Source organism: Diadema antillarum, unplaced genomic scaffold, assembly GCF_040938485.1.
Source record: "Diadema antillarum isolate AM-2024a unplaced genomic scaffold, OU_Dant_1.0 scf00000199, whole genome shotgun sequence".
Lineage (NCBI taxonomy): Eukaryota > Metazoa > Echinodermata > Echinoidea > Diadematoida > Diadematidae > Diadema > Diadema antillarum.
The window spans coordinates 882,614-900,296 of NW_027271088.1; the positions used below are offsets into that span (position 1 = coordinate 882,614).

The window sequence follows — 17,683 nt, forward strand, 5'->3', positions numbered from 1 at the left end:
ACTGCGGGGTCAGTCTTCGGTCATGCAAGTATCGCGCATGCGCAATTTGGCCACAGATCGTTCTTTCCTTGCTGCGAAGTGCGATTTTTCCCTGTGTATGAACGGTCGGAAAAAAAAATCGAAATTTGGATCGCGATTGTAATTTCGATTTCCGTTGTGTGTGAACAGGCCTAATGACAACTGGTAGCATGCTGCTAGCATCAGGTTGAAGACCCCCCCAGAAAAAAAAACAAAAAACACACACACAAAATAAAACCACACACACACACACACACACAAACAAACAAACAACAACAACAAAACAAACAAACAAAACTAAACAAAGCACCACCAACAACAACAATGCACAGACACACACACACACACACACACACACAAATGCCATCAATCCAGCATTGGTCATATGTGTTAACACATTGTTATATAGGACTGTATATATTTCAAAGTAGTTTGGGGTCAATGAGAATCAATAGATCAATATAAAATTGTTGTTCATCACCAATATGTATAGGTTAAGCTACATAATAGTTGAAGTGCTTAGTCACGTAATGCTGACATTCGAAAAACAATTTGTGCGGGGTTTTTATAAACAATAAATTACCTTTTCTTTAATACATGTACAGTGTGTGTCAAACATGCAAATAACTGTCCAGTTGTTCTTGTTTCACCACTTTAAAATATATAAAATGGTTGACATTAGAATCAATCATATAAAGACTTCAAATCAGCCTTTATTCAGAGTTTAACAATTCAAATACCCTAGTTACATTATCATCTTGTAGTGTCCTGAAGTGTTAAAGGTCCAGTTTACCTTTGGGATCAGTGATTTCAAAAATGTTCAAGATATCACATTTGATGCATATATGTGTAGGTCTGTTGTATCACAAAACATCCTATCATGTAGAATTTTCGCGATAAAGCCTAAAATATAACGAGATATCAGTGTTTTTCTCGATAAACCATAACTGTAGACGGTTTAATCTGGAAACATTTTTATCATAACTATTGTTCACATTTTGTGTATTTAACAACACTTAACATCGATTATACAGATTCAAATTTTTACAGTGGTTGTTCCTATCATTAACTCATATTTTAGAACTATTTTAAAGCACTAATGCTGGGTTTTTGTTTCATCTGCAAATGGTAAATTATGCCTTTTAAAACCTGTGTATAAACGTGTCTTCCGGGTACAATGTGAGAAGACACAGGATGATGAATGCTGCCAGGGATTTTTTTTTTTGTTCTTTGTCGGCATACATATTGATTACAGGAAACAGAGGCGGAAGTGTAAGAATATCATACCAAACAATGTGAGCCTGACTGGGACTGTAAGACATTTAATATTTGTATATCCAGTCATTTGAAGCTTTTCTAACAGGACTATAAAAACAATGCAAAACCAGAGATGAAAACACTAACAATAAAGAAATACCACTAGCAAAAGCACGAACACTCATGAAAAGTTAGCAATGATTTGAAATCATGCCACAAAATATTATTTGTTTTATCATTTTCATATAATTAATATGTTTCGTGAAGGATTTCTTCACAACCCATTAGGAAATTACATTACCATTCTGCTGTTTGGGGGAAAAAAACACCTGTAAAAGTGGAAATTTTAGTGGCATTGAAATTTTCATGCAACATGAAGCTAGCATGAAATTAAAAACATGCATTTTTTCTACTTCGTCTTGTAGCTGATACCTTTTCATATAAGAATCCACAGGATTAAAAACATGCAAAATTCATCTTTCCCGACAGAGTGCAAAAAAATTGCTGTTGTAGAACAGGTAATGTTCTTTGTTGGCATATGTGCATGTACGTGTATCTTGATTACAGGAAAAACACAAGATTGATTTTACCCAACAGTGCAGAAAACTCACAAAAATTTGCACTTTTAAAGTATTGTAACCTCCATTTTGATTCTACATGTTTGTACATTCTCATTTGTGATTGTATGTATTGATGAATTGTGCTTTATGGCACTTACAGTCTGTACTTTGTAGGTCTGTAAATTTTGTGTCAGACATCAGAGAAGCTGAGCTACATGTACACGTTTATAAACTGTGAACATTGATTTGAGTTTGTGACTTGAAAGTTCTTTAACAAAAGTTTTATTTTTGTTCCAGTCCTATTTTGTCACAGACTATGACCCAACGATAGAGGATTCATATACCAAGCAGTGTGTCATAGATAACATCGTCTGCAAATTAGACAGTAAGTACACCATCATCATTTCTACACCTTGTACCTACATTGGTGACATGATTTTTGACATACCTGCTTTTGTAATGTACTTTAACCACCTACAATTTTTGATAAATTGTGTTTAAAGAGAACCATTCAGCAGGTGTTTGTTTGTGCTACAGCTTAATACATGTGTATTGTCTTTATCGTAACCTTTACATACTCCTGTGGTCTTGACTAATAGAATTGTTACATATTGTACTTTTAGCTTGTATTTTCTCATCCCGGAATTATGTCACATACAATATCCTTTAAAGAATTGAAATTTGCTTTGACATCAATTACAGGTCACAGAAGCCATGCATGGGTTTAAACTGTAGCCACTCTTATGCCAATTAATCCAATGACAAAATTCACAAACATACACTTGCAAGTAATATCTTGAAATACTTGTTCAAATTTGTTCAAATTTTTACAAGTCCAATCAAGAAAGAAACATTGTATTAAACTTGTATCATTCTCATTAAATTGGCAAAATCTCTTAATTTTACTGTTTATCTTCTATTGGAGAAAATTAGATGGAATTGGTTAAAATCATTTAATCTTCTCAAAATGAATAGAATAAAAAGAAAAATTCAACAAACTTCGCCAGTTATTCCAGAGAAACAGGAACTGTAATCTTATAAAAATGTATTGCCAATTTAAAGATGGCTCATGAATTTAGGAATGAAGAGGATTTTGAAAATTTTGCATGTTGAAACCAAATTCTTAGAAAATAATAGTTCAGCAGAAATCACCAGACTCAGGTCACTCAATTACCAGGAGCCGTAAAACAAAGGCAGGGGCTGTCAGACAAGAAAAAGAAAGAAAGAAAGAAAGAAAGAGCAGTAACAATGTTTCACAGCCCCTGACTACCCCATGCACAGTCTTGGTCTGTAATCTCATAACCCTGCTGAAGTACAGTAGATACAACACACCATTCTCTACATGTGTCTCTTACCCTATCTATCTTATCCCTGTCTATTACAAAGGTCAGCAGTCCAATTAATTAGTCTGACGGAACTGGTCACTGCAATGGATATGTATAATGTGTTACTGCTTATTAAAGATTCACTTTTTGTATCTGCTGGGAAGACTAGAGATCATTGTCTATCAATTGCTCAAAATCATTCATTATCTAAAGTGGAAAACTTGAAGTAAATGCAGTGCAGATGCATTCAGCATTTTTGTTTCAAAGAAGTTGAAAGAGTACATGTACAGTGTCTTCTATTATTTGCACTGAGTATAAAGTGTGATGAATTATTGTGGCATATATATTTATGACTATCAGTAAAACAGATGTGTCTGTTTACTTATAGTGCAAAAATTAACGGCTTTGTTTCATGATTTTGTAGAAATTTGTTCCATGCGGTGTTTTGTGTCCAGTTTTCATGCCAAAGAGCTCAACAAATATTCTGTTTTCTTGTTGCATACATGTGAAAATAACTCACTTCTATAGTCACTCTTTAAAGGAAGTCCTTGGGCATCTGAAACAGAAATGACCTCGAGCTGTGAAACAAATAGTTGGGCAGAGCTTGTGTGGTACAATGTAGACACACACATCAATGACTCATGGTACTCAATAGATCAGTTTGAACACGCACATAAATTTAAATGAAAATAAAAGATTGTGTCTGACCACCAAAGTGCTCATGTGAGGATTTGTCTGACATAAATGTGACATCATGCACTGTAGTAGTCTTCTCATTCAGCAGTGACTAAGCAGAAACTTCAAAAATTTATAACTTTTGAACGGATTGTCCAATTTTCCCCAAACTTTCACTGATGTGTTCTACTATTAAATATTGCTGCATTCACTCAATCCACATGTCTATGAAGGTGAACTTATCCTTTAAAGTTGTAATTGTTATTTTATCACAACACATGTGAGTTACTCAAAGGGATTCTTTTTTTTTTTCCTGGAAAAGGGAAATTGTTGATTTTGGTGCACAAATGATGACTTGTGGAGCCATTCCTTGGCACCTCATCTAATTTGAATACTATAAAACCAGAAATGTTCATGTGCATGGAATTTTGCGAGTACAAAGATTTGCGAAATTGAAATGCATGCAAAAGATTTTGTCTACATTATCTGCATTGAATGCCAGTGGCAATTCGTGAAAATTTCATGCCACAATTCTTTGTGATTTTACAGTACTGTACGTGTATGTGGTGCCACAGATATCACTGTTTTGTGAAGATATGTGGAGCTTTGATTAGAAATTCCACATTCTCCAGTTTGAATGAAAGTCTTTTCCACACTGATTGTTTGTATTTCCTGTACTTGTCAAACCTTACTTTAACACAGTATGGAGTTCTACTTAGAATATCATACTGGAAGAACTCCGTTGGAACAGCTTGGTGATGAGTTTTAATGTATATATTCCTTGATGTTTCTTGGAGTGCACTTTCCCAATACAAGATAATGATGTATGGATTTTTTGATAGCAACATTTTAGACATTATTAGGAAGTAAATTAAATTGTGTCCTACATATGAAGACCAAACATTTATCAGTGAAAGACTATCCCCACAAAAAGAAAAGAAAAGAAAAACACACACCTATGAAGAGGATATAGTCCATTGATTTCCTGTGGGGGTTGCTTGTGGAACAGAGTAAGTAGTTTATATTGATGTGAAGTCTATGTTCCTATGTTATCCATGTTACACCTGTTTGTCTAGACTCGTGGGTAGTATCTAATGTGTCAGATTGTGAATACAGCTGCACCCATTAGCAACACTTGAGCATTAAAAAAAAAAAAAAAAACAGAAAAGAAAATAAGACCGGCCCACAGTTGGCTATGCTCCAGGACCAGATCAAACTCCCTATGGCATTACTCACGCAGAAAAATTTTCGGACTCATTACTGTCACTGGCAGTGGTGGATGGGTAGGTCAGGACGGTCGAATACCAAGTCAGGTTGAAACATCTATAATTAGCGGGATGCTCAACAAAAGTGTCAGGTGCAAGCATCTAATGTGATGGAGGGGGTACCAACAAGTACATTAGAACTGGTTGTAGGGCTTATAGTTTGTCATCAAGTCAGTCACATACCTGGGGCTGGCACTTTTCTTTCAAGAGCAATCCCATCACTGGTACAATTGTATGCTACAATATACATGGTTAGAACAAAACTTCTCTGTGTCATTCTGCTTTCCATTTCATACAAGCTTTATAAATCCAGCTTTATACTTTTGTTTCTGTCACCCCTTTATATATAGGGGCAACAAAAAGAATGTAAACATGGAACTCTTGTAGAGTGGCCTTGCTCATGTTTGGTAGGGCGTTGACCCCTGCAAATTCTTCCACTTTATCATACAGTGAGAGTTGACAATATAATTTCAGCTGACATACATGCCCAGTCTTGAGTCCCAATCATACAGGAATGTAGATTTCACATGCTTTACATTTTTGCTGAGATCGAATACAGTTTCCTGGTATTTCTCTACTTCCGTGCAGATCATCAACATACACCAAAGAGCACTCTTTGCATAGATACACTTACCAACAGACAATGCACCACCACTTTTAGCAAGGTACGATGTTAGATTCTAACATTCTCATTCCCGAGTTTGTTTTCGTGTTGCTCTGGGAACTTTTTTTGTGTATTTTATTTTTATTGAAACCAAAATGCTGCATACTATGAAAAATAACATCGAGACAGTTCAATTCTACCAATACAATACAGTCTTTAATGAAAGAAAGAGAATAATAACATAATGATAATTAATAATAATAATAGTAATAATAATGATGATGATGATGATAATAATTGTAATAATGATAAATGAAAATATAAATAAATAATAACAAATAAATAAACAAATACAATTACTTTAATCTGTTCTGCCCCTGGGTGAATGCATAGCTTTAACTAATGCAAAATTGTGCACTAGCCATGATGACAAATGTTGCAATGATACATGTATATTGTCACTGAGTGAAACTCCTGCCATTGATCACAAAGCAGACAGGACCATACTTATACAGTAGGTGCATTTATGATATTGACTGATATGTTTACCTCTCTCCCTCTCCATCTACCCCCCCCCCCTTTTTTTTTTTAAAACTGACATGCTGTTTGTTTTGAGTGCAGTTTGATTCTGTGGCAGGATATGAATATTGTAAACGTTATTTGGTTTTATGAAGAAGTTCAAAGTACATTAGGTAAGCTTTTGAACAAATATGTGTGGTGTATTCATGGTAATGATATAATGCTAGTCATCCCATATGCTACCACTGTGAGTAGCTTACCAGTGTAGGTTACATATTATGCACACTGAGTAATTCATGAGATTAAAAAAGAAAAGATAGTTGAAAATGTGATCGCTTTGTTGCCAAAAAAAAAAAAAAAACCATGTCTGAGCCTTGCATGGAATCATAAAATGTCATAGTCATTAAAATATATTGTTTTTTTAATCTTAACTTCCTTTTATTTGATTGAAGTATCAAGTAAATTTCGTTAATTACTGTTATTTGCAACCTAGCTCCCTCATCTACTGACCTGAAACAAATTTTGAGCATTTACAGTCAGTTGTCATCCGTCTTCTAAAAAATGAAATAATCAGGATCATATGATCTAGGAAGTAAGGTACAATATGTAGGTAATAAAGAGTGACAGATACTAAGATGTAAAGAATGCATTGACAATTACTAAGTGTAATAAACCTACCTTTTTTTTTTGTAATGTGGTCAAGAGTGAAGGATAGCTACATATGTACATGTATCACTTTAAAAACAATAGTTAAAAGAGTTAAATCACAAACAGAGAATGGGCTTTAAAACATTGAGAGATGGAACAACAACAAATGCCACAGTCATTTTGATTGAAGGGTAGACCTGTGTGCATCCAGTGGTGTTTTTTGCCATTTCTAACTTCTTTGAACATTTCAGTGCCAGTGATACCAATGGTGGTTTTTTGCCATTCCTAAGTTCTTTGCACGTTTTCCAAAGTGCCAGTGATACCTTATTAGTATGACATGGTTGTGTGGTTTGTGCGATTACATTACCATGCTCATCTCTAAGCAATGGGAACTTGTTTATTCTGCAAGCCATTCTTTGTCTATTACTTTGTACACTGGTTGATGTCATGCAACATTTAAAGGCACATAGACCCAGTGGTTTTGTCTAATGCGTACACGGGCAGACGACGCAAGTTTCCTACAGAGACCTATGCTGTCGACTCTTCTTCAGTGCTAACGCTTAGACCCATTTCCATGAGTCCAAAGAAGTCGGATCCACTGTAGTCAGTGGGCCGATCGCAGTTCGGCTCATGATTCGGCTGATGATGACAGCTTTAGCAAACTTCTTCTGTGATGTCATACTAAGAAGCATGCACCCTGGCATCACTACAGACTGGATGATGCGCAGAGAAGACAACAAAGGCAACATTACTTTAATAGCAACACCTACGCGCTTTACTCTTGATGGCAGGTCAACTTCGGCAATCTTCGTATCAATGCTAATGTGATCAGCACTATCATCCAACAGCGCCCCCGCAATTTTTTGTGCTTGGCGGGGTAAGAAGAGTTTCTCGTGTTTTTAATTCCGTGGAATCAAGACATCAACTACTGGAACATATGGCAAGCAAAAATATTCGCGTGCTTTTATTTTTGCGCTAGTTTTGGGTTGCGCGAAAATTTCAACACCGCGAAAATTTCCACTTTTACAGTAGTATACGCCATATATTCAGCACCACTCGAGTCTAATTTTTCACGAATCGAAACTTCCCGACAGTTTAGCGAGTGGTTTACTTTGCAATCGTAGAGTACAGTTGTACTCTATGATTTCAAGGCCTACTGAATGTAGGCCTACTGAATGGAGAAAGTAAGCATGCGCGCACGTCACATCCAAGTCACATCCACATTCACATCGGATCAGAATCAATATTTTCATGTGTCTTTAAATTTGCAAATCTAGCACCTGACTCGCGAAATTTGTGAAAATAAAATCCTTCAAAATATTTGGTATTTGATACAGTAAATGATCAAGGAGGTCTACCTTTAAGCATTGCACAGACATTCAAGGAAGTCAAGAGACCTTTTAAACAGCATTTCCAATTGCCTAGCAGGAAAGAAGCGCACACAGTACTATTCTAATACCTTAGAAGTTTTTTTCTAAGAGACACCAGGAATGTATTTACACCTCAGTTATAGTTGCCACTACCTGAAGGTAGACATGTATAGAATATAGAATAAGATATATTTTATCATGATCTGCAGCGGATTATATTCTCTTATCATTCTTTTTAATACTCAGTGACTGAACCACTCCTATGCTTCACAGCAAATGTGACAGAGTGGATATTGATTATTACTGTACATACATGGCAAAAGTTTTCTTTTATTTGCATTTAAAAGTATCAACAGGGAGTCCATCCTAATTTCAACTCATGTGAACAGTGGCTCACAGGGAGTGAGTGCATGCACATCGCATAATGGGGAAGTGCATTTCTGCAAATTGTATTTCACTGTCTGTAATATGCAGACTACAAAATTATACAATTTGTACTGTTGCATTGGAAATGTGTGCACACCATTCCTACCAATGTTGTGCAATGGCAGGCCAGTAGTACCCCAACACTGATATAGGATATGTATGGAGTCCGTGTGAATATTATTGCACTGACTGATGGTTGGCCATGGATGTGCACATGTTTTTCTTGTGATCCTTGAACCCTGCAGCAGCCCAGAAGAGCATGGGAGTGTAATGTTCCGGTCGTTGGATTATCAAGATCGCTTAACTCCTTCTGTCTCACATCCTTTTAAACATACAATATAGGCCTACAGAGCGTACAGCAAGTACAATTTATGCGGATTTGTCCTTGAGACATCTAGTAAATACAAGCCAAACCAGGATACTAGTAGTCTTTTTGAAAAGACGGTTTTGAAAATCTTACTGTACTGTATAGAATTATGCTATATGAAGGGGAAACAAGAAATTTCTAGGCCCTATACTTTAAATTACACTTCATTGCATTGTGTTTACAGAAAACATCTCTGCATCATTCAGTGCTAGAATGAATACAAAATTTCACTTGGTATGCAGACTTCATAAATATGACATTCAGGAGAAACATGTAGTCCATAAGAAGAATATTCTGTGTTGCCATTTTTAAAGTTTGCACCCGATGGAACTTTGTAGGAAAATGTTGCCTCCCAGGGGTAGTAAGTCATCTTTGAATATATGTATGGGTTTAGATTCAAGAGTACTCACTTTCTTTGTTCTTTGTTTCTTTCTTTCTTTTGGAAGATAATTGATTTCAATTATTAAATAATTGTTTTTCTCCCAAAACAGTGTCATTTTGAAATAGACCAATTGATGGTAGATAAAATTCAGAAAACCTGTAATGTTGTTATTTGGTAAAGCAAAAGGGGATCTCAATTTGGCACTCTATCAAATGTGACCATGCATATGCACCACAAAAACCAACAAAACATCATCAGACATGGATTATTAGTTAAGGACAGATTCTGAAAGAGCAGACTTTCAGCTTTAATAACTTGATTCAAATGAACTCTCCAAACCTATGAATGAACACAGAAAAATCAGAGAAATTTGCAAACACATAAAAAGTTATAAATCATGAAAATTTAGAAAGTACTTCCAAGGCAAATTGACATCTCCGTGTGATGAAGGTGTAGAGTAGCTCTCCATTCCGTTTGTATACAAAATCCACCAATTTTCATTTTTCTCCCGAGAAAATTTTACTTCAGACCTGTTGTGGGTATACTGGGAGTAATACATTTTTTGTGTGTCCTCCTCAAATAACAGGTAATGAAGTCAGCACCTCACAGCACTACCCTAAGCTTGTATACAGTTGAACCTCTCTTATCCATCCTCCCTTTATCCGGATCTCTCTATTATACGGACACAATCTCGCCGTGATTTTTTTTAAAATAATTACGGGAGGGAAGGGGGATTCCCAACTACTTGACAACTCCTACCCAAACACACATGAATTACATATTACTTCCAACATGATTAACATACATTACATCAAATTTCCTTCCAAACTGCGTACCTTCAGACATTTCAACATCCCCAAACATCCCCAAATGTAACAATGAAAAGGTTGTAGTATACACATTACTACTTGTGGTACTACAATGGGCTACATCAGTACATGTGTATGTACATGTATAAAGCATTGAGTCTCCCGTATCCGGCCAAATCCCTTATCCGGATGAGCCCCGGTCCCGACTTGTCCGGATACGAGAGGTTCAACTGTACTTGCATAGTTTTTGGAATTCAATAAACTACAACCTGTAACCCCTAATATAAATCACCAATGGCATTAGTAGATTATTGCATCACTAAACTAGCTTGAAGTGAAGGAGCCAGAATGATTTTTTTTTCTTTCATTTCAAAAGAAAATTGAAAGAAACAAATGAATTTAGTAAAGATTTGTGGGAGATTTTGACATCATCACCTCATGTTATTTGCATGTAGCAGCTGAAAGCAATACCTTCTGACTTTAACCCATCAAAGATGAGCTGATTTTGCTATAACATGTATATTCCATAAACACCTCCCCGAGTATACTTGGGACTAAGTCTTCAATTGGTTAAATATTACCAGGGAGCAAAACTGCAGAAAATATCACAGGTAGTGGATATATTGACCTGAGACGTAAATAGCATCTTCTGACAATATAAAGATATCTGAAGTTTGCTTTGAATGAACTGTAACACATTTGTTCAAGGAAGACGTTAGACAATAGATTGTATGTAAACCTGTAGTATCGTGTTTTATTATATTGATGTGTATCTGATATGATTAAGGACTCCTGTAAAGTGAAGAAGGTGCAAACTACCATGCGCTTAATGTTTGCACCTTATCTGGATCACATCCAGCAGGCGCACACACATCTTTGCCTATCTGGTGTGTTTAAGGGGCTAAAGATGAGGCAACATAATTTCAGCTGATATGATTCATGGATGCTAGCTGTCATGTGTGAATCATTCGTCCATGGCATGTTGTAGACTCACAAACGTGTGCATGGGAGGGTGTAAATCTATGGGACTAGAAGCGTGTGATAATTGGCCAAAAAAAAACACACCCCAAAACAACCAACAACAACAACTTTATGCATTTTGTGCAGCGAGGCACTACAAATGAGTAAAAGAGAGCCCATTACTTACTACAAGAGTGACATTCAGGAAAACCAAACTGATTCATATGATGACTGACAGATAATAAACCAGCTCCACTAGCGGTTACTACCTGCATTGATAGAGACGCCTCCATGGAAATGACTGAAGTGATTTTTATCTCAGTGTGATAACAGAATCAAGGTAGGTAGGCAAATTAGGAATGAGGGGGGGGGGAGGGGAGGGGATGATAGGAATATGATTCCCATGTAGCTTCATGTTGCAGATACTTTTTTGCAACGTGCATCTGCTGGTAGCAATTTTGGTGCCAGAAGTGTTAGCATTGCTTTAGCATTCATTCATTCTTTGACAGAGAGGTTTTAACACACCCAGTGTGGTAGAGTACATGTGCCAGGTGGCTCAGAAGAGATTGTACCTTGTCACAGCAACATGCTTGAAAATTTTCAGGACATTTTAAAGGGATTGTATAGTTTTGGTCGAGACCTAATTTCAGGTTTCTAACATTTTTGGTGAGATGATTAGAAAACTCTTAAATGAAATTTAAAAGAGCATGTAATTCCAAGAGGGATTTGACATTTAATTGATGAAAATTGGTTTGAAATGGCTGAGATATCCAAAAAAGAACAATCCTGATGAAAGGTGGGACTTACATTTTATTAGGAATGCTTTATTTTACTTTGTTTTTGGATGTCTTGGCCGTTCTAAAACTGATTTTCATCAAATAAACTTTGGAATTCCTCTTAGAATGGTATGCTCTGTAATATTTCATATGCAGTTTCTTGGTATCTTGGCAAAAAAGTTAAAAGCCCAATCCTCATCTCCACCAATACTATACCGGTACCATCTCTTTAGTAAAGTGCCATGCCCACAATTGATGACACCGCTGAAAGTGAGCTTATAATTAAGTCCAGTTTATCTGTAAAGATTTCATTCTGGTTAGCATGTTTAATCCTCGGATCAGAGCTCAATCACTGTGGTCAGATGGTTTTAAGGCTAGCATCAAGAACCCTGGAGCTTCCGAGGCAGGTGACTGTGTGCTCTGTGCACTAAATACAGTCACTCATAACATAAATTTTTCCTCCATGAAACATGCTTGAATATCAAGTTGTGAACCAACATGCAAATGTGCATGCCACAATGATATGTACAGTATAGTTGAGATTATGGTAATTTCTTGATTACCTGGCATAGTTAAAGGGTGTGTACAGTTCTGGTCAAGGTGAAGATTTAGCTTTTAACATTTTGTGAGTTATTCAGAAACCACTCTATGAGGTGTCAAAGAGCATGCAATTCTAAGGGGTATCAAAAGTTTATTTGATGAAAATCGGTTTTGGAGTGGCTGAGATATCCAAAAACAAGGTGAAACAAAGAGATCCTAATAAAGTTGTGGCATGTTGCCTTTTATTATTATCAATTTTTTGGATATCTAAGCCATTTGAAAACCAATTTTCATCAAATGAACATTGAATCCTTCTTAAAATCACATGCTCTTTCGTATTTCATAGAGGTTTCTCATTATCTCACTTTATAGGAACATAAAAAAAATGAATCCCCACCTCAACCCGTACTGTACACCCCCTTTAAGTTTTCATTAAAAAAGACTACATTCTATGCTTTTTCTTTTTTTTTCTCTCTTTTTTTTTTTCCCCTCAGACAGTTGCATCAGGGCAGATTTCTTGTGTGTTCGTTGTAGTGTGTGAGGTTAGGAGATACTAAAATGTGATGTCTTTATATATTAACCATTGACTTACAGTACCGTGTTCTGGGACCTATAGGTCCATGGTCCTACAATGTGAATTTGTGTAATAAAAGCTAGATATTGTATCAATCCATTTATTTTTACCATCATTTAAATCTGAATAAGAAACTTTTTGAGGGTACAAGAGATGGTCGTTGGCATTCACCGTAAATAATCCAGTGGCTTGTTATTGAAGAGCATGCAGTCCTTCCCTCTGGAATATTCTGTCCTGTGAATCGTGAGGTACATACAAGAAACTGTATCCGCAGTTTCATACAAGTAGTCAGAGTATCTTGTTTAGTCTGGGCTCTTGGTAACTTGAAACCACCCTGCCTCTTGTGAGATATGCCTTCTTTTTATCGTCAGATATTTCTATTTCATGTGCTTTCTTGAATGCTGCGAAAGAAAGACATTTTTTTTTTAATCAGCTCTTTGCATGTACCCTACACTTTTTTTAAAATGTATGAATTATACTATAAAGCAGAGCAGAAAAGTCAAAAGTTTAGGTGCTTTTGCTTCAAGAGGGATGTTCAATTAGAGGTATTATTGAGTAAAGTTTCCTCTAGATTGTCTTGAAAAGAAATTGCTTATCATGTCATCAGCAATGTTTGATATGAAGCATATTAAATCAGCATCCTTACTGATGGAATGAAAGGTATTAGAAGTATGAAAGTGTGCAATGCAATGCGTAGGGACTTGTTTGTTTGAAGTAGTAGTCTTATTACCATCAAAGATCTCTTGGATGGCACTGGAGCCTCATGAAGCGTCTACTGTTGACATACTTTAAAGGACGGGTCCACCTTCATAGACATGTGGATTGAGTGAATGGAGCAATATTAGTAGAACGCATCAGTGAAAGTTTTGGGAAAAGTCAGTTAAAAAGTTATGAATTTTTAAAGTATCTGCACAGTCGCTGCTGGATGAGAAGACTGCTACAATGTATGATGTCACATGCGTAGAACGATGTAAGGAAAATTATAAAAAGAGAATTTCACAAAATTTCACTTTTTGGAAATAGTGCATATTTCATCGACTTGTCTCTGGCATATGTTAAGGGTAATGTTATTCCCCCTGCCTTCTGAAAGAGGCAAGTCAAGTGTTTTTATTATGCAAGAAAAGTGAAAATATGTTGAATTTTCTCTATATTTTGTGTATATTGTTGTCCACACATATATCATAACATCTAGTAGTCTCCTCATCCATCGGTTCCAACACCAAAACTTTAAAGATTCATAACTTTTGCATCAATTGTCTGATTTTCCTGAAACTTTCACTGATGTACAGTATGTTCTACTAATATTGCTGCTTTCACTCAATCCACATTGCTCGAGATTGTGTTTGGGTTTCCTTTAAAGATTTCACTCCCATCATGATGATGTATCTGCTGCCTCCATATGATAACTTTCGTGACTTTTCTGTTTATTATAAAAGGGGATGTGTGTGCAAATAGGTGACATGTAATCATGTAACCACATAAATTAAATGCTTGTTACAGAGTATGTCCTGATCATTTTTGGTTTATCAGCAATTTGCCATGGGTGCAACAATGGAAAGACATTGAGGGCATATATCACTTGACACTTCCCAAACGATTTCTAACCCGTGACTCATGTTTCCTTTACGGATCAACCGGGAATCAATCTGCGGTGTGTGTGGCTAGTCTCTGCTGTCTTTTCTCCTTTTTTTTTTCAAGTGTAAGAGGAAGTCCTGCGTGTTGTGACATGCGGTTGGTTTGGGATGAAAGGTTGACATCATTTGCACACTAAATATTGGCAGACATTTGAATATTTCATTGTAATCAAACCTCTCTGAGCTTTTTTGCCCCCTCACACAACTTTATGTGCAGAATGTTTACATTGCTGCGCAAAGAATTTATAAGTGTATACAGTAGCTAACCAAGTTTGTTTGTATCATGAAAAACTAATGGTTTAAATGATCATTTACGCAACCGATAGCTTGCATCGATACACATTTAACTAATCATTAATCTTAATAAGTGCTAATATGGTAGAGCTCCAGGACACCCTAGATTCAGAATATGATAGCTCGTTATTGTGAAGCAACCAACATTACATGATTTATGATGTGTGGCCGGGAGCCTGAAATGTAATAGTAGTTTAGAATGAAATGTTTTAGACCTTATTGATCGACCAGAGTTTACCATAACTTATCACAATGTACCTCCTACATAATGTGAGTGTGTCTGTGTTACAAAATGGACAAAACTGATGACGCAGGTTTGACTTGTCCATTTTAAAACTGACGTTTTTTTTTCACGAATGTCGATCCTTCGCATGCAAATGTGCTCAAGAGGCCGTACTTTTGCTAGTACACTCTCAGTGTTGTGGTTCATTATTCCTGTGGAAAATACGAGTCAGGTTTCAAAGTCTTCATGTGTACACTCAAAATTATAACTGACAGTGATTGACAGTTACAGCTAGTGACTTACCACTAAAGGGATGTAAAGCTAAATGGTGTTGCAGACATGATCAATTTCTAGCCCATCTTTTATTCAGCATTGACACTTATGAGAGCTGTTTTGCTCAGTGATGGGTGAGTGTTTGAATATAAAACAGAGTGTGAAGCATTTTCATTCTTTCTATGTGGGATAATATAAGCATTTTTCACACCCTTTTGAAAAAAAGAAATATATACAATGTATATTTGACAATATAAGGGAACTGCGCCCAGGGTTTAAAGAACAGAACTGGTTAAGGCAGCAAAACCCCATACTGACCTTCTAGTCTTTATCAACCTTGCTACATAGTGGGTAGCTTTACCGAAAGAAAGGGGGAAAAAAGAGGAAAGAAAACACTGGATACAACTTCCCATTTATGAAACTGGAAAAATAATGAGAATTTATGGCTGTGGCGAAGCTGTAGTGACTTGGCTCATCCAGCAATGCACAGCTCGTTCAGCCCAGCCACTTCATCACAGGTATACCATTTTAGTGCAAGAGCAAGGTTCACTCCCATGAGCAGCTATAGTGTGTGTCAAAATTCTGTGCATTCTGCTCGAAGAGATGGATGATGTGTAGTACTAGCCCTCAGCCCCCAACTGCACATACTTTATAATGCAAAATTGCAGATCAAAATAATTGGTGGTGAATCGAAAGATTAAGCAGCTTTGCCACCGGGCTGTTAGAAATTGAAATTTTTCTCCAACATCTCTCACTTATACCTGTACCTTCAAGTTTTAAGGCATGATTTACCATCTGCAGATGAAACAAAAACCCAGCTTTAATGCTTCAAAATAGTTCTAAAATGTGAGTCGGGGAAAGAAACATCAATGTAAAAATCTGAATCAGGATAATCAATATTAAGTATAGTTTGATATACAAAATGTTAACAATGATTATAATAAAAAATGTTTCTAGACTCAAACCATCTACATTTATGGTTTATTGAGAAAAGTAGTGATATCTCCTTATATTTTAGGCTTTGTTGCGAAATGGGCATGTTTTGTGGTACACATGACTTACACAAATGCATCAAGTGTGATATCTCGAAAAATTTATAAATCACTGCTCCCAATGGTAAACAGTACCTTTAAGACAATGCAGTTGAAGGCACACCTTTTTCAATGAAATTCTTCATACCACCAAATAATTTATGCTGATATTGTGATAAGGACAATGACACGAGCTCCTATCTGCTGTATATGCCATTAGAAGTTGTAATCTTAATTGATGTTAACATTTTCAGGCATGACCAGTGTCAGGAAGTATACATACACATATTTTGTTGTTGACATAAATACCTTTCTTATGATGTAATTGTAATTTTCTTATCATTATTATGTGCTGTCTTCATGAATATGAATTATAGCAGTGTGTCATATCATTAATCACTGTATGCCATATCTTTTACTAATTGAAGATAAATGAAAGTGTTAAAATGTTGAATTTGGGTGGAAGCAATTCCTCCTTCCTTTAAGTACACTTGTATCAGGGAATTTTCTATCAAGGGAATTTTCTATCACGGCATTTTCAGTGTTTTGTGAGCAGATGGAATGGATTTTTGATAGGACGCAAACTTGTCACCAGGAATCAAGTGAGGGGTTGCATATTCAATAAAGCTGCTGAGAAGACTGAGTTGATCTTGACCTTCAAAGGTACTTTGCCATAGATGCTTACATGTACTGCTTTGGGATTTAAGGAATGATGACATTGGCACCAAAATAAAAGCCCAAGACTCTTTTTGACTTGGCTTGCTAGGTAGCCATCCATATACTAGGCCAAAACCCTATAAAATCAACAACCCATCACAAAAACTCCAGTCCATCTAGCTCACTCTCCACTTAACAAATTCCAGACAAGTTGAAAACTAGTCTGAAAAGAAAAAAAAATGAAATTGTATAAAAGCAACAGTAAACATTACATTCGGGAAGTTATGAAATTGTGCAATTTCACTAACTTTTACACTTCACAGTTTTTCCAAAACAGTTGATATGAATATGCAAATATTGAGCTGATGATATTATCAGCTCATATTCCATTGCACATACCTGCAAAATATACAAAATTGGATTTTCTGCTATAAAAATGTAAAACTTAGTGCTATTCCTGCCTGGATAAGTTCAAAATAATGATGATTCAGATATA

General features: G+C 36.1%; 1 protein-coding gene across 1 annotated transcript in view; it reads left to right on the forward strand.

The window, feature by feature from the left end:
- Positions 1 to 17,683, forward strand: part of LOC139723748 (ras-related protein R-Ras2-like) — a 38,903-nt gene that overhangs the window by 8,708 nt on the left and 12,512 nt on the right. The window contains exon 2 of the mRNA XM_071634961.1: positions 2,133 to 2,220. Coding sequence (XP_071491062.1) covers positions 2,133 to 2,220 — 88 coding nt within the window. The remainder of the gene's footprint in view (positions 1 to 2,132; positions 2,221 to 17,683) is intronic.